This window comes from Macaca thibetana, chromosome 7 (assembly GCF_024542745.1).
Source record: "Macaca thibetana thibetana isolate TM-01 chromosome 7, ASM2454274v1, whole genome shotgun sequence".
In the NCBI taxonomy this organism is placed as follows: domain Eukaryota; kingdom Metazoa; phylum Chordata; class Mammalia; order Primates; family Cercopithecidae; genus Macaca; species Macaca thibetana.
Genome location: NC_065584.1, coordinates 133,759,515 through 133,782,461, shown reverse-complemented (window position 1 = coordinate 133,782,461; position 22,947 = coordinate 133,759,515). Strand labels below are relative to the sequence as shown.

Below are 22,947 nucleotides of genomic sequence, written 5' to 3'. Positions count from 1 at the left end.
GTGAAAACCCTGAAAAAAACACCAGCAAACAATACATTAGAAATTCAACAATACATTAGAAAGATTATTCATCAGATCCAAGTGGGATTTATTCCATGGATGCAAGGATGGTTCAACATATGCAAATTGATCAATGTAATACATCATATTAACAAAATGAAAGATAAAAACCATATGATCATTTCAATTGATGCTGAAAAAGCATTTGATAAAGTTTAACATCCCTTCATGATAAAAACTCTCAAAAAACTGGGAATAGCAGGAACATACCTCAACATAATAAAAGCCATATGCAACAGACCCACATCTAGTATTATACTGAGTGAGGAAAAACTAAAAGCTCTAAGATCTAGAGCATGACAAGGATGCCCACTTTCACCTCTGTTATTCAACATAGTACTGGAAGTCCTGGCTAGAGCAATCAGACAAGAGAAAGAAATAAAGGGCACCCAAATTGGAAAGGAAGAAGTCAAATGATTGTTATTTTCAGATGAAAATAACAATCTTATATTTGATCTTATATTTGGAAAAACCTAAAGACTCCACAAGAAAGCTATTAGAACTGATAAACAGATTCAGTAAAGCTTCAGGATACAAAATCAACATACAAATATCAGTAGCATACCTATATGCCAACAGTGAACAATCTGAATAAGAAATTTTAAAAGTAACCCATTTACAGTAGCCACACATAAAATTAAATACCGAGGAATTATCAAAGAAGTGAAAGAACTCTATAATGAAAACTATAAAACACTGATGAAATAAATTATTGAAGAGGACACCAAAAAATAGAAATATTGGGAAAATATTCAATGTTCACAGATTGGAATAATCAATATTGTTAACATGTTCATACTAATCAAAGCAATCTACAGATTCAATGTTATCCCTATCAAAATACCAATGACATTCTTTACAGAAATAGAAAAAAAAATCCTAAAAGAATACCAAGAAAAACCAAAGCAAAAAGAACAAAACTAGAGGAATGACATTACCTGACTTCTAATTATACTACAGAACTACAGTAACCAAAACAGCACGGTACTGGCATAAAAACAGACACACAGACCAATGGAACAGAATGTAGAACCCAGAAACAAACCCATACACCTACAGTACTCATTTTTAACAAAAGTGCCAAGAACATACATTAGGGAAAAGACAGTCTCTTCAAAAGTGATGCTGAGAAAACTAGATCTCCATATTCAGAAGACTGAAACTATACCGCTATCTCTTGTCGTATACAAAATGAAATCAAAATGAAATAAAGACTTAAATCTGAGACCTCAAACTACAAAACCACTTCAAGAAAACAGGGAAACTCTCCAGGACATTGGTCTGGGCAACAATTTTTTGAGCAATACCCCACAAGCACAGGCAATCAAAGGCAACATTGACAGATGTGATCACATCAAGTTAAAAAGCTTCTGCACAGGAAAAGATATAATCAACAAAGTCAAGAGACAACCCACAGAATATCAGAAAATATTTGCAAACTACTCATCGGACAAGGGATTAATAACCAGGGTATATAAGGAGCTCAAGTAACTCTATGGGAAAAGAATTGAATAATCTAGTCAAAAAATGAGCAAAAGACTTGAATAGACATTTCTCAAAAGAAGACATACAAATGGCAAACAGGTATATGAAAAAGTGCTCAACATTATTGATCATCAGAGAAATGCAAATCAAAACTACAAGATACCATCTCACCCTACTTAAAATGGTTTATATCCAAAAGACAGGCAATAATAGATGAGGATATGGAGAAAAGGGAACCCTCATACACTGTTTGTGGAAACATAAATTAGTACAACCCCTATGGAGAACAGTTGGGAGGTTCCTCAAAAAACTAAAAATTGAGCTACCATATATATACCATATATATCCATCTTACTGCTGGATATATACCCCCAAAAGAAAGGAAATCAGCGTATCAAAGAAATATCTGCACTCCTGTATGGTGCAGCACCGTTTACAATAGCTAAGATTTGGAAGCAACCTAAATGTCCATCAATAGATGAAAGAATAAGAAAATGTGGTATATATACACAATGGAGTACTATTCAGCCATATAAAGAGTAAGGGCCAGGCATTTGCAACAACATGGAAGAAACTGGAGGTCATTATTTTAAGTGAAATAAGCCAGGCACAGAAAGACAAACATGGCATGTTCTCAATTATTTATGGGATCTAAAAATTAAAACAATTGAACTCATGGACATAGAGACTAGAAGCATGGTTAGCAGAGGCTGGAAGGGTAGTGGGAGGCTGGGGAAGAGGTTGGGATGATTAATGGGGACAATAAAAAAAAAGTAGTTAGAAAAAATGAATAAGACCTAGTATTTGACAGCACAACAGGGTGACTATAGTCAATAATAACTTAATTGTACATTTTTAAATAGAAAAGAAAACCACCCCATTTACAATACCATAAAAACAAATAAGATACTTAGGAATAGATTAGCAAAAGATGTGTAAGGCTTATCCACTGAAAATTACAAACCAGTGTTGAAAGAAAGTATAGAAAACCTAAATGAATGAAAAAACCTCCCATGCTAATGGATTGGAAGATTTAATATTGTTAATACAATACTCCCCAAAATGATCTACAAATGCAACACAATGCCTATTAAATTCTAGCTACCTGTTTTGAGAATGATATAGAAATTCATATGGAAATGCAAGGGAACAAGAATAACCAAATCAATGTTGAAAAAGGAAGAACAAGGTTGGAAGACTCACAATTCCTCATTTCAAAACTTGCTACAAAGCCACATTAATCAAGACAATGTGGTACTGGCATAAGGGTAAACATATAGGTAAATGAAATAGAATGGAGAGACCAGAAATAAATCTCACATTCATGGGTCATTGATTTTCTACAAGAATGTTGAGACCCTTCTATGTAAAAAGAATGATTGTTTCAGCAAATGCTGCTGTGACAACTGGGGTATTCACCTACAAAAGAATAAAGTTGGACTTGTACCTCATACAATACACAGAATTTAACTCAAAATGGATTATATACTTAAATAGAATAGCTAAAAATATAAAAATCTCAAAGGGAAAACAGGAGTAACTCTTCCTGACCTTGATTTAAGCAATGAGTCTTAGATGTGACACCAAAAAAAAAAAAAACCAACAAAATTAAAAATAAATAAATTGAAGTTCATTCAAATGTTAAAACTTAGTGCTTCAAAGGACTTCTTGATGATTCAAGAAATTAAAACCTTAATCCACAGAATGGAAGAAAATATTTGCAAATCAGGTATGTGATAAAAAAAAGATTTGTGGCCGGGCACGGTGGCTCAAGCCTGTAATTCCAGCACTTTGGGAGGCCGAGACGGGTGGATCACGAGGTCAGGAAATCGAGACCATCCTGGCTAACATGGTGAAACCCCATCTCTACTAAAAAAAAATACAAAAAACTAGCTGGGTGAGGTGGCGGGCATCTGTAGTCCCAGCTACTCCGGAGGCTGAGGCAGGAGAATGGCGTAAACCCAGGAGGCGGAGCTTGCAGTGAGCTGAGATCCGGCCACTGCACTCCAGCCTGGGCGACAGAGCGAGACTCCGTCTCAAAAAAAAAAAAAAAAATAGACATTTCTCCAAAGAAGATATACAAATGGCCAATAAAAACATTAAAATGTTGGGTTCTGTGGCTCACACCTGCAAATCCTAGCACTTTGAAAGGTCAAGGTAGGAGGATTACTAGAGCCCAGGAGTTCACAGCCAGCCTGAACAACATAATGAGATCTTGTCTCTACAAAAATAAAAAAATTAGACAGGTGTGGTGGCACATGCCTGTGGTCTTAGCTACTCAGAAGGCTGAGGTAAGAGGACTACTTGAGTCTTGGAAGTTGAGGCTGCAGTGAACTGTGTTTGTGACACTACACTCCATCCTGGGTGACAGAGTAAAATCCTATCTCAAAAAAAAAAAAAAAAAAAAAAAAAAAAAAAGATGTTCAACATTATTCAACATCAAGCAAACACAAATTAAGACCACAATGAGATACCACTTGACACTCGTTTGGGTGGTTAAAATAAAAAAGAGAGGCAATGACAAGTATTGGCAAGAATGTGGAAACGTTAGAAGTCTTGTACTTGTTCATGGAATTGTAAAATGGTGCAACCACTTTGGAAAACAGTTTGGTAGTTCCTAAAATGGCTGCATACAAAGATAATATGTAACTCAGCAGTTCTACTCCTAAATATATACCCAAGGTGAATGAAAGCACATGTTTACTTAAAAAAAAAAAAAAAAAAAAAAAAAACTTGTACACATACCTGAGACTGGGTAAATTATAAAGAGAAAGATGTTTAATGGACTCACACTTCCACATGGCTGGGGAGGCCTCACAGTCAGGGTAGAAGGTGAAAGGCACATCTTACATGGTGGCACACAAGACAGATTGAGAGCCAAGTGAAAGAGGAAACCCCTTATAAAACTGTCAGATCTTGTGAGATTTACCCACTGCCATGAGAACAGTATGGGGGAAACCACCCCCATGATTCAATTATCTCTCACCAGGTCCCTCCCACAACATAGGGGAATTATGGGAGCTAATTCCCATAATTTGACTGGGGACACAGCCACGCATATCATTCTGCACCAGATCCTCCCATATCTCATGTCCTCTCACTTCAAAATCAATCATGCCTTCCCAACGGTCCCCCAAAGTCTTACTTCATTTCAGCATTAACTCAAAAGTCCACAGTCCAAAGTCTCATTTGAGACAAGGCAAGTCCCTTCTGCCTATGAACCTGTAAAATCAAAAGCAAGTTAGTTATTTCTGGATATAATGGATAAATACATCCATTATGTATAATGGATGCATTGGATAAATACATCCATTCCAAATGGGAGAAATTGGCCAAAACAGGGGGGCTAAAGGCCCCATGCAAGCCTGAAATCCAGCAGGGCAGTCAAATCTTAAAGCTCCAGAATGATCTTCTTTGACTCCAGGCTTCACTTCCAGGTAACACCAATGCAAGAGGTGAGTTCACATGGTCTTGGTCAGCTCCAATCCTGTGGCTTTGCCAAGTACAGCCTCCCTTCTGGCCTCTTTTATGGGCTGACGTTGAGTGTCTGCAGCTCTTCCAGGCACACAGTGCAAGCTGTCAGTGGATCTACCATTCTGGGGTCTGGAGGACGGTGGCCCTCTTCTCACAGCTCTACTAGGCAGTGCCCTAGTGGGGACTCTGTGTGGTGGCTTCAACCCCACATTTCCCTTCCACACTCCCCTAGCAGAAGTTCTTTATGAGGGCCCAACCCCTGCAGCAAACTTCTTCCTGGACATCCAGGCATTTTCATACATCCTCAGAAATCTAGGCAGAGGGTCACAAACCTCAATTCTTGACTTCTGTGCACCTGAAGGCTCAACACCATGTGGAAGCTGCCAAGTCTTGGGGCTTGCACCCTCTGAAGCAATGGCCTGAGCTATACCTTGGCCCCTTTTAACCATGGCTAGAGTGCCTGGGATACAGGGCACCAACTCCCTAGGCTACATACAGCAGGGGGACTTTGGGCCCAGCCCATGAAACCACTTTTTCCTCCTAGGCCTCTGGGCTTGTGATGGCAGGAGCTGCCACAAAGGTCTCTGATGTGCCCTGTAAACATTTTTCCCATTGTCTTGGTGATTAACATTTGGCTCCTCATTACTTATGCAAATTTCTGCAGCTGACTTGAATTTCTCCTCAGAAAATGGGTTTGTCTTTTCTATCACATTGTCAGGCTACAAATTTTTCAAACTTTTATACACTGTTTCCCTTTTAACACTGAATGCTTTTAACAGCACCCAAGTTACTTCTTGAATGCTTTGCTGCTTAGAAATTTCTTCTGCCAGATACCCTAAATGATCTCCCTCGAGTTCCAAGTTCCACAAAGCTCTAGAGCAAAGACAAAATGCCACCAGTCTCTTTGCTAAAACACTGCAAGAGTCACCTTTACTTCAGTTCACAACAAGTTTCTCTTCTCCATTTGAGACCATCTCAGCCTGGATTTCATTGGCCATATCATTTTCAGCATTTTGGTCAAGGCCATTCAACAAGTCTCTAGAAAGTTCCAAACTTTCCCACATTTTGCTGTCTTCTTCTAAGCCCTCCAAACTGTTCCAAACTCTGCCTGTTACCCAGTTCCAAAGTTGCTTCCACATTTTCAGGTATCTTTACAGCAGCCCCCCCCATACTACCAATACCAATTTACTATATTAGTCCATTTTCACACTACTGATAAAGACATAACCAAGACTGGGTAATTTATAAAGAAAAAGAAGTTTGGTGGACTCACAGTTCCACATGACTGAGGAGGTCTCACAATCAAGGTGGAAGGTGAAAGGCACATCTTACATAGTAGTAGTCAAGAGAGAATGAGAGCCAGGGAAACCCCTGGCTTTATAAGGGAAACTCCTTATAAAACCATCAGATCTCATGAGACTTATTTACTACCACGAGAACAGTATTGGGGAAACCACCCCCATGATCCCATTTTCTCCCACCACGTTCCTCCCACAGCATGTGGGAATTATTGGAGTTACAATTCAAGATGAGATTTGGGTGGGGATACAGTCAACCCATATTAAGTGGCTACTATGAAAAAAATATGCCAATAAATTGGAAAATTTAGAAGAAATGGACAAATTACTAGACACATACATACAACCTGCCTAGATTGAATGAGAAATAAATCCAAAACTTGAACAGCCCAATAACAAGTAATGAGATCAAAGTAATAATAAAAAATTATCCAATAAAAAAAAACCTGGGACACAATGGCTTCACCGATGAATTCTACTGGGAACTAATGCCAATTCTACTTAAACTGTTCCAAAACATAGAGGAAGAGGGAATACTTTCAAACTCATTCTTGGTGGCCAGCATTACCCTGATACCAAAACCAGATAAAGACACATCAAAAAAAGAAAACTGGAGGCCAATATCTCCAATGATATTAATACAAAACCACTCACCAACAACTAGCTAAGCAAATGTAATGGTACATTAAAAAGGTCATTCATTACGATCAAGTGGGATTTATCCCAGAGATGTAAGGATGGTTCAACATATGCAAATCAATCAATGTCATACATCATATCAACAGAATGGAGGACAAAAATCATATGACCTTTTCAAATGATGCCAAAAAAGCATTTGATAAAGTTTAATATCCCTTCATGATAAAAAAAAAAAACCTAGAAAAAAAATGGGTTTAGAAGGAACATGCCTCAGCATAATAAAAGCCTTATATGACAGAACCAGAGCTAGTTTTATACTAAATGGGGAAAAAACTAAAAGCCTTTCCTTTAAGATCTGGAACACGACAAGGATGTCTACTTTCACCACTGTTATTCCATATAGTACTAGAAGTCCTAGCTAGAACAATCAGACAACAGAAAGAAATAAAGGGCATTCAAATTCAAAAAGAAGTCAAATTATCCTTATTGCAGATGATGCGACCTTATATTTGGAAAAACCACCAAAAAAAATTAGAACTGACAAATTCAGTAAAGTTGCAGGATACAAAATCAAGATACAAAAATCAATAGCATTTCTATATGCCAACAGTGAGCAATCTGAAAAAGAAATATAAAACGTAATACCATTTGCAATAGCCACAAATAAAATTAAATGCCTAGGAATTAACATAAGCAAAGTGAAAGACCTCTACAATGAAAACTATAAAACATTAATGACAGAAATTGAAGATGACACCAAAAAAAATTGAAAGATGTTCCATGTTCCTGGATTGCAATAATCGATATAGTTAAAAGGTCTGATCTATAGATTCATTGCAATCTCTATTATAATACTAATGACATTCCACACCAAAACATATATACAAAGCTGTAGTAACCAAAACAGCATGGTACTGGCATAAAAACAGACACATAGGCCAATGGCACAGAATAGAGAACCCAGAAACAAATTCACACAGCTGCAGTAAACTCATTTTCAACAAAGGTGCCAAGAACATATATTGGGGAAAAGACCATCTCTTCAATAAATGGTGCTGGAAAAACTGGATATCCCTATGCAGAAGAATGAAACTTGATCCCTATCTCTCACCATATACAAAAATCAAATTACAATGAATTTAGTACTTAAATCTAAGACCTCAAACTATGAAACTACTGCAGGAAACTATTGAAGAAAACCTCAAGGACATAGGTCCAGGCAAAAATTTTTTGAGCAATACGCCCACAAACACAGGCAACTACAGCAGAATGGACAAATGAAATCACATTAAGCAAAAGAAGGAGAAGAAGGAGGAGGAGGAGGAGGAGGAGGAGAAAAGCTTCTGCACAGCAAAGGAAACAATCAACAAAGGGAAAAGACACAGAGAATATTTGCAAAACTATCCTGACAGGGAATTAATAACCAAAATATATAAGAAGCTCAAACAACTGTATAGGAAAAAATCTAATAACCTGATCAAAAAGTTGACAAAAGAATTGAATAGGCTTTTCTCAAAAGAAAACATACAGATGGCAAAACAAAAAGTGCTCAACCTTCTTGATTATCAGAGAAATGCAAAGCAAGACTATAATGAGGTATCACCCCAATTAAAATGGCTTATCTTCAAAAGACAGGCTATAACAAAGCTGGCAGATGGAGAAAAGGGATGTGGAAAAAAGGGAACCCTTATATACTGTTGGTGGGAATGTAAATTAGTACAACCACTATACAGAATAGTTTGGAGGTTCCTCAAAAAGCTAAAAATAGAGCTACTATATAAACCAGCAACTTCATTGCTGAGTATATATACCCAAAAGAAGGGAGATCAGTATATTGAGGAGATATCTGCACTCCCATGTTTGTTGCAACACTGTTCACAATAGCCAAGATTAGGAACCAACCTAAGTGTCAATCAACAGATGAATGGATAAAGAAAATATGGTACATATACACAATGGAGTACTACTCAGCCACAAAAAAGAATGAGGCTTTGTCACTTGCAACAACATGGATGGAACTGGAGATCATTATGATAAGTGAAATAACATAGGCACAGAAAGACAAACATTACATGTTCTCACTTATTTGTGGGATCGAAAACTCAAAATGATTGAACTTGTGGAGATAAAGAATAGAAGAATGATTAACAGAGGCTTGGAAGTGTATTGGAGGTCTGTGTGGAGGTAGGCATGATTAATGGGTACAAAAAGAAATAGAAAGAATAAGTAAGACCTAGTATTTGATAGCACAACAGGAGGACTATAGTCAATAATTTAATTGTTCATTTTAAAATAAAACCAAAACAGTGTTATTGGATTGTTTGTAACACAAAGGATAACTGTTTGAGGGGATGGATATCCAATCTTTTATGATGTGATTATTATACATTACATGTCTGTACCAAAATATCTCATGTACTCCATAAATATATACACCTAATATGTACCTGTAAAAATTAAAAATTGAAAAAGTTTGTTTAAATGTGATTTACCACTGAAAGAGATTAAAAAAAAAAAAAGTATGACCATCTCAGTAGACAGTAATAAAAGCTTTTCATGAAATCCAACATCCATGATAAAAACTCTCAACAAACTAGACATCAAACGAATATTCCTCAAAGGAATAAGTATCATTCCTAGCAGAACCATAGTCAACAAGCATATTGAATAAGCAAAAGCTGGAAGTATTCCCATTGAGAACTGGACAAAGACAAGGATGCCCACTCTTCTCTCTCCTATGCAACAAAGTACTGGAAGTCCTAGCCAGAGCAATCAGGCAAGAGAAAGAACTAAAAGGCATCCAAATAGGGAAATAACTCAAATTATTTCTCTTCGTTGGTGATATGATTCTGTAACTAGAAACCCCTAAAGACGCCAGGCGCGGTGGCTTACGCCTGTAATCCTGACACTTTGGGAGGCCGAGGTGGGCAGATCACAAGGTCAGGAGATCGAGACCATCCTGGCTAACATGGTGAAACCCCATCTCTACTAAAAATACAAAAAATTAGCCAGGCATGGTGGCATGTGCCTGTGGTCCCAGCTACTCGGGAAACTGAGGCAGGAGAATCGCTTGAACCCAGAAAGCAGAGGTTGCAGGGAGCCGAGATCCCTCCAGGGCACTTCAGCTTGGGCAAAGAGCGAGATTCCATCTCAAAAAAAAAGAAAAAAAGGCTGGCGGATCAGGAGGTCAGGAGATGGAGACCATCCCGGCTAACAGGGTGAAACCCCGTCTCTACTAAAAATACAAAAAATTAGCCGGACATGGTGCTGGGCGCCTGTAGTCCCCGCTACTCGTGAGGCTGAGGCAGGAGAATGGCGTGAACCCGGGAGGCCGAGCTTGCAGTGAGCTGAGATCTGAGATCGCGCCACTGCACTCCAGCCTGGGCGACAGAGCGAGACTCTGTCTCAAAAAAAAAAAAAAAAAAAGAAAAAAGAAAACCCTAAAGACTCTGCCAAAAGGCTCATGAAACTGATAAACAACTTCAGCAAAGTTTCAGGATACAAAATCAATGTACAAAAGTCAGTGACATTTCTATATACCAGTAACATTCAAGCTGAGAACCAAATCAAGAATGCAATCTCATTTACAATAGTCACATACAAAAAATAAAATACCTAGGAATACATCTAACCAAAGAGGTGCAAGATCTCTAGAAAGAAAACTACAAAACACTGTGGAAAGAAATCGTATGTTACACAAACAAGGGGAAAAACATCCCATGCTCATGTATTGGAAGAATCGATAATGTTAAAATGGCCATACTTCCCAACGCAATTTACACATAAAACGCTATTCCTATCAAATTACCAGTGTTATTCCTATCAAATTACCAGTGTTATTTTTTTATGTCATATATGTTGTCTTTCATACTATTTGTCTAATGATTCTAGTTTTTCTGTAATCATTTAGCTTTTATTGGCGGTTTTAATTATTCTTTCCCACACTGAAGCACAGAATGTGCTGAGCATATCAAATATGTAAACACCCCATGAATGCTATTGCTAATAATTTAGATTTTGCTCATTAAATGAGATCAAAAGAAATAATAGAGAACAGTCCTACTGTGAAGAGTAGCATATGAAATCACAAGGATTGCAGACAAGTTTAAAAGAAAAATGTGGTACATGATAGAAATTATCCGGGAAAAAAAAAGTTGAATATTTGCCTTTCACACAAAGTATTGCAAATTTTCCTGGCCTTCTCTTTTAGGAGACATTTTTAGATATGGAACTGTGGAAACATGGTTTCAACGAGGAACACATCAGTAATAAGTTTAGATAATCACTAATACAAAAGAGGAACACATCAATAATAAGTTCAAACAATCACTAATACAAAGATGGTTAAGAATTTTTATGACAGTACCAGTCAAGACTGTCAAGATTTGGTTATAAAATAAAGATAGTCTCAATTCCTTCTAATTTTATTATTCTCAATAAGCAGAGTTTGTACTCCACATACAATTAAATTAGTCTCAATTTTATATCATTCTAAAAATTCTTGTGTAGACAAATGTACCTATCATGGGAAAAGTAATTTATCAGATGGTGTGCTCTAAGATTTGCCTCTGAACCCAGTTAGTGGTGGATTTTTAAAACATGTTTTTCATTCTACAGGAAAGATTTTTAAATGGGTCAATAAGTTTCTTCACCAGCACCTTTGATCAAATCTTAAGCTTAAAAGCTACTCTTTTATAAAACATATGTAATGTTTGGCTCCACAGAGCCTTAGTTCATAAATACATCAGTTTCTTATTCAGATACTTTTCACTTTGGTTCTTATAAAAAAGCAATAGAAATACTTTAAAAACTAATAACTTGTGTCTTGCATCTATAACTTGCCTGAGCAGTGATTTGGTCCTTAGAGATACAAATATAATTCATAGTAAGAAATAATGGGTAAAAGTAACTCCCAAAAATGCCAAAATAAAGCAATAATAAGATGGCACTTTCCTTGGGAACCAAATGTGATATGAATGACTAATTTATTATAACGTAAAAATCTTCATGTTCTTGGATATACTAAATTTGGTGCAAAGTTAGTGAAACGTAAGGATGCTAGTGATCTACATATGCATACACTTCATAGTTAACAAAGTATATGTATAAACACTCAGACTGTATAATCTCTCTGTGAAGTTATTTACAATTATGTATATTATGTTAACATAACATTACTAGGAGAAGCAATTCTAATGTAGAGCATTGTGAAGGTCCTTAATCTTTCAGTTTGCCAATTTGAACCATGAATTTCACACAGAGAGGTGGGAGGATGGATCTGTAAGTAGGTACGTAGAGAGGTATAACTCATTTGAGGTTTAATATCTATACAAACCAGTGAGTGGGCCTGCAGATGATCAGATTGAAAGGACTTGGAAATATGCATATAAAGATCTGAAACAGGCAGAGAAGTGTGATCAGAAAATACACACAATAAGACATTAAGGATATACTCATGAGACCAGGCACGGTGGCTCACACCTGTAATCCCAGCACTTTGGGAAGCCAAGGTAGGAGGATCATTTGAGGTCAGGAGTTCAAGAACAGCCTGACCAACATGGTCAACCCAGTTTCTACCAAAAATAGTAAAAATCAGTTGGCCATAGTGGTAAACGCCTGTAATCTCAGTACTCAGGAGGCTGAGGCAGGAGAATCGCTTAAACCTGGGAGGCGGAGCCTAGATCGCCACTGCACTCCAGCCTGGGCAACAGAGCCAGACTAGGTCTCAAAAACTCATGAGTATGCAATACTTTATTTGAAATACTCATCATTTTCTTATATTATTGGACAAAATTGCATTAACATTTTATTTTTTATTTGCTCAGATTACATACATTTTGCCTAATGGATACCTATATTTTCTCTTTATTTCTCCTGGCATTTCTTTTCTACCCCTCTCTCCAAGGTACATTCCAACTCTTGAGCTCCTAAAATTATTATTCCTGTGCTATTTTGGTGCATTCTATAGTTCTTCTTATTTATGAGGGTTATTGGATTCCTTCCTAGACTTCATTAGAACAACTAAAAATCTTGGAAATTCTGACCATTTACAGGATTTAAAAGTCGACTGTAAAATTATATCAGGCTTGGGTCTCAGGTATTCTCTTTGTAAAATGACTCGGAAAGATCTGATCTTGAAGTATTCTAGCCTCAAAAATTCTTGCTTTGATACCAACTATCTATAAAGTAGAGCTTTTATCTGGTGTATTTGGTTAATGCAAAAAACAGTTACCCAAATCAGGAATCATGGAAAATGATACTTGTATCTCTTACCATTTTAACTTAAAACAAATTAAATATTGCATCATTTGTCTGTCTTTTAATGCAGGTGTAAGGCCTTTTCTTGAATTATCTTGCATTTCAATACCAGATTAAAAGTCTCTTTCTGAGAGTAGTTCTGATTTTAATTACGTATATTCTAAAGTATATCTATCAGCAATACTTTTTCTGTTTCTATAGTCAATTATTGTATTAATATTTGTGGCCTACACTTGACCTTTCTTTAATTTTTCCAAGACATGTGAGTTATTTGCATTTCAGAAAGACTATTAGAATAAAAACTGCAAAAGTGGATAGCAATAACCATACTTACATGTCTCCCTTTTAGAGGGGATAACACCTCAAAAATAAATAGGGGATAATTATGGAAACGAAACTTTCCCAATGCAAGTGGAGGAAGACTGGAACATTTTTTCACGAGTGAAATTTCTGGAGACTTAGTAAGAACAGTTAAGACATATTTTATCATAGTTTTATCAGATAGAGTCATTTTTGGATTTTCAGGTAATATTCCCAAGCTTTCAGAGATGCTGAGAACAGAAGAGGCACTAAAACTATAATTAGGGGGAATATTAACATTTTTCCCTAAAACTAATCAATGGGTTAGAGGAAAAAAAGCTGATAAATACAGGCATTTTAATGTTATTGATTAGTCATCATATCTAGATGAATTTCTTTGCAATTTTTGACTCTTTTTGTGCTTTAAATTGCTTTGCTTTACTATTTTGCCATTGCCAGTACTCTCAGCTTAGATATTTTACCTCATATTAATGTATACTACTATCTGTTAAACAGCAATTCCACAATTAAGCTCAGGTGATCTGAAAAGTAAACTTTTTATTGTGTGTACAGTGAAGATGAAAGAGAGGTTCTTTTTTTTTTAATTATACTGGTTCATAGAAGACTAGACATAAAGCAATATCATATATATTAAGTATTATATATATACTTAAGAATTTCCAAAATTGAGCAAGTTTTGAAGAAAAAAATACGGTTTATTACTTTTCTTGCCCATTTTAATTCTAAATCTAATATTTTTTCTACTCAAAATGTTTAAATGTAAGTTCCTTGCTAACCAATTTTTTTAATCTCTGGTGGACATAAATGCTTACCTGCCTTTCATATTTCAAGCTAATGCCTAATATTTCCTAATGTCTAATGTCAGAAATCAACCAAGTAACTTTCTTTAACTCTTAAGAGGTTTGTCATCAACATTATAATCACTAGATCCGATTAGTCTACCCAGTAACTGATAATCAGTGCCAGAGTCTAGAACAAACCTCTCAGATCACCTTTTTTCTCTGATGTTAAGATACACTTAATACCTAGCTTGTGCTTTTAGGCTGATTGACATGCCTGATTAAATCACATGGTTCTCTTTTCCTTTAAGAAGTGGCACGATTCCCTCTGTACCCTCATGCATATTCATGCAGGTTGAAAGGAAAGGTCACCAAGTCTCTTCTTATCTGGGTGTATTGTCAGAATATAGAAAAACAGGACTCTGACAGGCAGAGGCTCAAGTTGTTTATTGCATTTAATTAGAGGGTCATCGCTCTGGACATAGAAGCAAAAGACCTAGATTTGTGTCCTCTCTTTCTACTACTTAGTAAATAGTAGCTTAAACAAGTCATAGAACTTGTACTTTAGTCTTCTCAACTGTAAATTACGGAAAATGTTTCTTAGCTCACTGAATGGTTTGCGAGGATGACATAATGTAAATAAATGAATTTTATAAATTCTAAAGCCCTATTGAGTAAAAATACGAAATGCAACATTTATTTCCTCTTTGGGACAAGTTATAACAATGTCTTTACACTCTTTATCCATGTTTGCCCTTCTCTGCGTTCAGGGTGCATCGTTAAAAGGCGAAAGAGGTATCATGCTTTTTCTGTGAAGGAAAAAAATACCAGAATTTTTAAAAGTATTTTATTTTCTGTTTTAGCTATCGACTTCAATATTATAAAGATTCTAAACAACCCAAGAGCATATGTGTTGCCCATATCCAAGGAAGAATCAGGATTATCAAGACTAACAACAAAGGTTTGGAGTATAATAATTATGAAAAAATTTCTTATTTGTTTAATTTGCAATTTGTGCTGTACACAGGCAATGCTGGTTATTACATTCTTAACATATATTTTGGAAAAGAATTTAATGGTCAAAAGAGATTTGTTTGAAGGTTTAATCTTAATATTAAAAAGTTTTATTTTCTTCTGAAAATATCCCCATCTCTAATGAAAAATATCATAATATTTATCTTTTTTCCTCACAACATGTCTTGTCACCATTTCTCCTTTGGTTGACATACAAAGGCTCCATCTGGTGTTTGCACATGAATATGATCTCAATAAGCAGCGAAGCTGCAGGGAAAACTTCAAAGGAGTATCAACAATAGTTGACCTGTCCTTACTTCTTAAGCCGTGGTCCTAGAATAATTGACCACATGTAGATACTGTTACTCTTGAGTCTTGAATGCTTAGTTTCTCGACATTCTTGAAGGTGCCTTGCAAGTAGAGATTTCATGGACTCACCACCATGTGTTGCCTTAGCCAAAATTTGATGAGATTATTGACCTGAAATTCTGAATTTGATATCTTAATTTGTTAGACAATTAAGTTTTAAGTTGGTCATAGTTTTTATTGCTAAAATGTTGTCTACATCATCTTATCAAGTCTGATAAGATAATTTATTTAAAATTAAAAATTATGCCTATATAAAAACCACTTTCTGAAAGTCAGTATTTATGTTTTTCCCTGTATTTAATAACCCAAGCTTAATAAAATATCTTCCTACTTTATTCTGACCTTCACAATGAGGCTAAAGATGGTTTGCAGGCACTTCAGATATTAACTGGTGACGTATAGAAGTCAATTTTGAATCAATAACAATGTCACACCATTTCCTTTGGGGCAATATTGCCAGATTTAGAAATCAGGGATAAGTAATAGAAATTATATATCTGATCTTCAGCAAACACCGAAAATGGTCTCTCAAACTTTGTTTAGTAATTAACACATGGGTTTGTAACAGATTAAACAACCTTTTTCAGAGGATGCTGTTAACAGATAGACATTGGAAATACATCTTTAGTAGTAACAGCACATTGCTGCATTTTTTGCCCTGTCCCATTGTACTAGTCAGCTTGGACTGCCATAACAAAATACCATGGACTGGGTAGCTTAAACAACAGAAGTTCATTTCTCATAGTTTTGGAGGATGGGAAATCCAAGATCAAGGAGCCAGCCAATTTGGTTTTCTGGTGAAGCCTCTCTTTCTGTCTTGCAGACGGCCTCTTCCTTGTTGTGTCCTCATATGGCAGAGAGAATGAGCTCTGGTATCTTCTTCTTCTTATAAGGACTCCAATCCCATCATTGACAACCTCATCTAAACCTAATTATGAAGAGCTCTGAAATAATACTGCTTGAGCAATGGCCAAACTATTTATAAGTATTTCTTCTGGAAGGAAGAGACTCTGAAGGCCACAAGAACTGTTTTCAAATATGTAGAGAGCTACTGTAGGAAAGCAGAATTAGAGTTTTTCTGTGTGGCTCCAAAAAAAGTATAACTTTTGCCAATAAATAAGAGAAAGATACAGGGATATAGATTTCAGCTCAACATGAAAAATTTTCCGGACACCAAAGTTGTCCAAATGCTAAATGGGTGCCTGTGGGTTTCCAGTCCCTGAAAGTAACATTGGGTATGAGCATTGGCAGAACACATATTCAAGCCTCAAAAATCAGTGTTTAGCTTTCTATTCATTGTAGCAGTTATCCTTCAATAAATTAACCGCGAAATTAGGCACCCAAATCACCCCTTGGACTTTCTATTTCATCCTTTATGATCATTCTTAAGTTTATGGAGTTGCTTGATTCTTTGATTTTAGGGCTAGGTTGACTTGACAATAAAAGTCTTGCTTCATGGAATCTTAAAGTGCTCTGACAAATTTCTGCTATTATCTTTCGTGGGATGAATGGAAACATTAGGATTTCTGTTCATTGGCTTGGCTATTTGGAGTGTCTCTAGCAAGAGGTTTTTGGTCAACTTGCAGCATTCTGCTTTAAAAACCAGAACACCAGGCCAGGTGCGGTGGCTCACACCTGTAATCTCAGCACTTCAGGAGGCCCAGGCAGGTGGATTACGAGGTCAGGAGACGGAGACCATCCTGGCTAACACGGTGAAAACCCATCTCAACTAAAAATACAAAAAAAATTAGCCAGGCGTGGTGGCGGGCACCTGTAGTACCAGCTACTCGGGAGGCTGAGGCAGAAGAATGGCATGAACCTGGAGGCAGAGCTTGCAGTTAGCCAAGATCGCGCCACTGCACTCCAGCCTGGGTGACAGAGCAAGACTCCATCGAAAAAAAAAAAAAAAAAAGCACCAGATTTGCATTTAATACCTATTTGCCTCTTACCTGGCTGAACTATTCTTAAAAACCATGAATTCTTATAGAGGAAAAAGGGCTGCAAACTGTGATTTTCTTAACTTAATAACTGATAACTCACTTTGGGACGCCGAGACGGGCGGATCACGAGGTCAGGAGATCGAGACCATCCTGGCTAACAAGGTGAAACCCCGTCTCTACTAAAAAATACAAAAAAACTAGCCGGGCGAGGTGGCGGGCGCCTGTAGTCCCAGCTACTCGAGAGGCTGAGGCAGGAGAATGGCCTGAACCTGGGAGGCGGAGCTTGCAGTGAGCTGAGATCGGGCCACTGCACTCCAGCCTGGGTGACAGAGCAAGACTCCATCTCAAAAAAAAAAAAAAAAAAAAAAAAACTGATAACTGCAGAAAAATAACAGAAATGTCTATTTCTAGAATTTTAGTAAGATAGAATGTTTATCTTATAGTACCCAAGAAAGAAACAGGAAGGGCATTGCAAAACATCTATCTAGACAGGCAAACTTTTTAAAAATCTAAACTGAGCTTGGGCTAGTTTTGCATACATTTTGAAAATCGAGCTATATATAACCCATTGTGAATCATGGGAGCTTAAAATGAAGGAGTGATTTACATCAGAGAAAACATGTCTGATACTGACATTAACTTTTTCCTGGCAAAGAATTGCTATTGATTATGATAGTCCCATTATTTGAAATGATTCTGTAGCTGCTAGGAATTCTGAAACATATTTTTTGCAAAAACCTATAGAATAAAAAAGTGACCATAAGCAAAAGAAATTCAAGAGAACTGTATGTATCAATAAAAGCAAATGAAAACAAAATTTTATTTCCCCACAGGAAGTGTAATCAATAAAAAGTATCTCATAATGGTATTACAAAGATTGAGGAAAACTTAAAATATTAGGTAGTTGCCATACTGACATTTCTCCTATAAGAAGGGAATAATAGAATCTTGGAGTAATTATATTTATGGTTGTATTCTTGACATAGGATTTTTAGTCAACAGGGTTTTTTGTTTTTTTTTTTCCATCAGCACCTTGATGCTATCCTACTGCCTTCTGGTCTGTTTTGTTATGATAAGAAGTTAGTTATTAATCTTATTAAAGTTCCCCTATGTATGAGTTGCTTTCTCTTGCTGCTTTTGAGATTTTTCTCCTTGTCTTTATTTTTTAAAACTTTGTCTAGGATGTGCTAGGTGTAAATTTATTCTACTTAGAGATTGCTGAACTTCTTGGATGGGTTTTTCATAAATTTTGAAAATTTAGACCATCATTTCTTCAGATATTTTTCCTATGCCTTTTCCTGACTTTGTTCATTTTCTTCATTTTCTTTTTCTGTTCTTAAGACTGAATAATGTCTATTGCCTATATAGAAGCCTGATAAATCAAAAGGGTAGAAGAGCCTTACTGCGTATACTTATAGACTCTTACTTTGGTAAATTCCTCTAATTAAGAAGATGCTTTCCGGAATTTCCTTTATTTTAATATATCAAATTGTAATTTTATGCTAAATATGAAGTTATATTTTATTCACACTTTTTTAGAAACACAAAAGTAATCATCATCTTGATTCTTTTCTTCCTCTTACAGTCGCACTATAGTAGTACTGGTCCAGAGTTTAATCGTGTTCTCTTCAATTTTGGAGGTCAGAGTCCATTGATTTTATATTATCTTAAGATGCATGAGCTGGCTGGCATTTCCAAAGCACCTAAGAAAACCAAGATTAAACTCACTAAGATATTCCAGGAACCATATCCTTTTTAAAGCTTTGCTTTAATATGATTTGTTTCAAAAATAATACTCAAAACGTTTCACTGAATGTCTCAACTGAGAAAAAAAATTGAATGCATGTTTTATCAATGCTTCTCTTTAGTATTAATATTTACTTATGCTTAAAACTTTTGGCTAAACTATCTTCTTTTTTAGATCTAATGCTATGATTTTGCATGTAAGAAAAGTAAAACAAACATTAACCCAAAGAACTTCTAAAACTGGTATACTTGGTTCTCTGATAAAAGGCTATCTTTGCAACTTTACTGTTCAGTGACTGGTTTCAAACATTTGTCAGAATTACGAGGCATGGGCTTCTAGCCTTCTCCAAAGAGAGTTGTAGGCATGTTTTAGCTGTGGAATTCTTTGTTCCAATGAAAATTTATCAGAACAATTTTTACACATAAAAAAATTTATTTTTATGTGTAAAATAAAAAATAAGTAAAAATCGGAGCTCTTTGGTTGAAGCAGGGGTAGTGCCCAGAGTTCTGTTTTTTACAGTCCTGTCTATCTTCAGTATAACTTTTCTTGGCCCAGTCCCCATTAAGGACCCAGGTGAACCCCAAAGGAATTAGAACACTAGCCACTAAATTGGAGTGTGGGCTGCAGTGGCGGCCCCTGCAGCAGCGGCGATCCCAGCCTAGCCCGGCCGCCCGCGCCTGTCCGGTCCGGTCCGGTTCGGCCACGGAGGCAGCGCAGTGGCGGGACTCCGAACCTACCCCGCCTAGTGAGCCGCGCCGCGCCACCCGACCCGGCACCCACCAGTCCGATGGGGCCGCAGCGGCGGCTGTCCCCTGCCGAGGCCGCCCTGCTCTGGGGCTTCCTGCTCCCCCTGACAGCCACTCAGGAAGCAATCTTGCATGCGTCTGGAAATGGCACATCCAAGGACTACTGCATGCTTTATAACCCCCATTGGTCAGCTCTTCCAAATACCCTAGAAAATGCAACTTACATTAGTTTGATGAATCTGACTTCCACACCACTATGCAGCCTTTCTGATGTTCCTTTTGTTGGCGTAAATTAGAACAAAGCAGTTGTGGTGCAATGGGGAAGCTGACATTTTCTTGAAAACACCGGAATTGAACAGAAAAGAGGTGCTGAAGCAATGTTAGTTGTCAATAACAGTATCCTATTTCATACCTCAGGTAACAGATCTGATTTTCCTGATGTGAAAATACTGATTGCATTTATAAGCCACAAAGACTTTAAAGATATGAAGCAGACTCTAGGAAATAACATTACTATGAAAAATGTATTCTCCATCGTGGCCTAACTTTGATTATACTATGGTGGTTATTTTTGTAATTGCTGTGCTCACTGTGGCATTAGGTGGGTACTGGAGTGGACTAGTTGAATTGGAAACTTGAAAGCAGTGACAACTGAAGATAGAGAAATGAGGGGAAAAAAAGGAAAAATATCTAACTTTTATCCTCTTACAGTTGTAATATTTGTGGTCATCTGCTGTATTATGATGGTCTTACTTTATTTCTTCTACAAATGGTTAATTTATGTTATGATAGCAATTTTCTGCATAACATCAGCAATGAGTCTGTACAACTCTCTTGCGGCACTAATTCATAAGACACCATATGGACAATGCACGATTGTGTGTCGTGGCAAAAGCATGGACATGAGACTTATTTTTCTCTCTGGACTATGAATAGCAATAGTTATTGTTTGGGTTGTGTTTCAAAATGAAGACAGGTGGGCTTGGATTTTACAAGATACCTTGGGGATTGCTTTCTGTCTGAATTTAATTAAAACACTGAAGTTGCCCAGCTTCAAGTCATGTGTGATACTTCTAGGCCTCCTCCTCCTCTATGATGTATTTTTTGTTTTCATAACACCATTCATCACAAAGAATGGTGAGAGTAGCATGGTTGAACTTGCAGCTGGACTTTTTGGAAATACTGAAACATTGCCAGTAGTCATCAGAGTACCAAAGCTGATCTGTTTCTCAGTAATGAGTGTGTGCATCATGCCTGTTTCAATATTGGGTTTTGGAGACAGTACAGGCCTGTTGATTGCCTACTGTAGAAGAGTTGATGTTCACACTGGTTCTTCTTATATAGACTATGTTTCCTCTACGGCAGCCTATGCTATTGGCATGATACTTACATTTGTTGTTCTGGTGCTGATGGAAAAGGGGCAACCTGCTCTCCTCTATTTAGTACCTTGCACGCTTATTGCTGCCTCAGTTGTTGCCTGGAAACGTAAGGAAATGAAAAAGTTCTGGAAAGGTAACAGCTCTCAGATGATGGACCATTTGGATTATGCAACAAATGATGTCTGGTGAACAGATTGTCCTGCGATAATATTACGTGGAAAGCTATAATGTGTCATTGATTTTCTACAAATAGACTTTGACTTTTTAAATTGATTTTTGAATTGACAATCTGAAAGTCTTCAATGATATGTTTGCAAATATATATTTTTATGAGCTGGTACTGACAGTTACATAATGTTAAAGTTGTGCCTTCAAATTAAATAAAAGGATATGGCATGTGTAGTTTCCAAGATGTTTTACATACAGTATATTTTTCTAAAAAGAAAAACAAACAAACAAACAAACAAAAAAACATGCTTTGACCCACCCCTATACTTTTTTACTGAAATGTTTCTTCCAACTGTAATGGTAGATAAAAGTATTACTATCAAAGTGAGTTTCTGAATGGGTTTTACTGTAAAGAATTACGCAAATTTTATCTGCTTTATAGAAATAACTGTTTAAGACCACGCAAGAAGGCGGTTCAACAGTGAAAATTTGGACCTTATATCACTGCAGAGGTTAGAAATGTATAATTTTGGAATAAATATAAGTGCATATTTTTGTAGTATGTTTTTTTAAAACTCCTTTCATAAACTTGAGAACTGAAATTACTTCAGACTGCGTGTGTATTAAGAACATTTTTTCAGGTGTAGAGAAACATAATATATAGAACTAGTCACTAAAAGGAGACAGAAACTGAAATCTAGTGGTCTGCTGGCTGTTTTTTTGAAAATGTAGCTTAAATTTCAATACTAACATTCAGTTTCACTTTGGTATTTCTGATCTTTGAAATTTGGTTCTGTTGATGTTAAGCTTTGATTTTTTAAAATTATTTTTCTTAAGAAATTATGTATTAATACATATGACTTATTGTTGAGTACAACATTCCTAACATTATCCCACATTCCCCCACCCCTACCCTTTATCTTTTTTTTCTTCCTGGTTCCCACCCCTTGCCCCATAGATAGTGGCTGTAAAGCTTGGTGGAAGATGTACAAAGTGCAGTTCAGAGAAAAGAATTGGCAACAACAGCAAGAGACTTGGTGTTAGTCTCAGTTTAATTACAATACAAGGAAGAGCTGAGCAATTTGCCACAGCTCAAGACACTTGTATCTCAGCCTTCTCATCTGCAAAATTAAGTAGGTTAGACCAGCTAATCACTCTGGTACCTTCCAACTTGAAAAATTTTTTCTCTTCATTCTTTGATAAATTTCAGATGTGGCTTGAACATTCTCCTGGGAGTCAGAGGTCAAATTATCTTTCCATTTTCTTTTCT

The 22,947-nt window shown here is 36.6% G+C and overlaps 3 protein-coding genes and 1 pseudogene across 5 annotated transcripts in view; 3 read left to right on the top strand and 1 right to left on the bottom strand.

Moving 5' to 3' along the window:
• The window catches only part of COPS2 (COP9 signalosome subunit 2), a 495,307-nt gene that overhangs the window by 219,755 nt on the left and 252,605 nt on the right, over positions 1–22,947 (top strand). The gene's annotated exons all lie outside the window — the stretch shown is intronic.
• GALK2 (galactokinase 2) overlaps positions 1–22,947 on the bottom strand; it is a 258,318-nt gene that overhangs the window by 14,359 nt on the left and 221,012 nt on the right. The gene's annotated exons all lie outside the window — the stretch shown is intronic.
• The window catches only part of FAM227B (family with sequence similarity 227 member B), a 283,220-nt gene that overhangs the window by 211,720 nt on the left and 48,553 nt on the right, over positions 1–22,947 (top strand). Inside the window, exons 12-13 of one of the 2 annotated variants that reach the window (XM_050797198.1) lie at positions 15,178–15,275; positions 19,223–19,383. In XM_050797198.1, coding sequence (XP_050653155.1) covers positions 15,178–15,275; positions 19,223–19,383 — 259 coding nt within the window. Of the gene's footprint in view, positions 1–15,177; positions 15,276–16,520; positions 17,154–19,222; positions 19,384–22,947 lie in introns of those variants that run through there. The other variant, XM_050797197.1, reaches the window with a different exon arrangement.
• LOC126958696 (signal peptide peptidase-like 2A) lies at positions 20,172–21,723 on the top strand (annotated as a pseudogene). The gene has a single exon (XR_007727271.1). The product of XR_007727271.1 is annotated as a signal peptide peptidase-like 2A (transcript).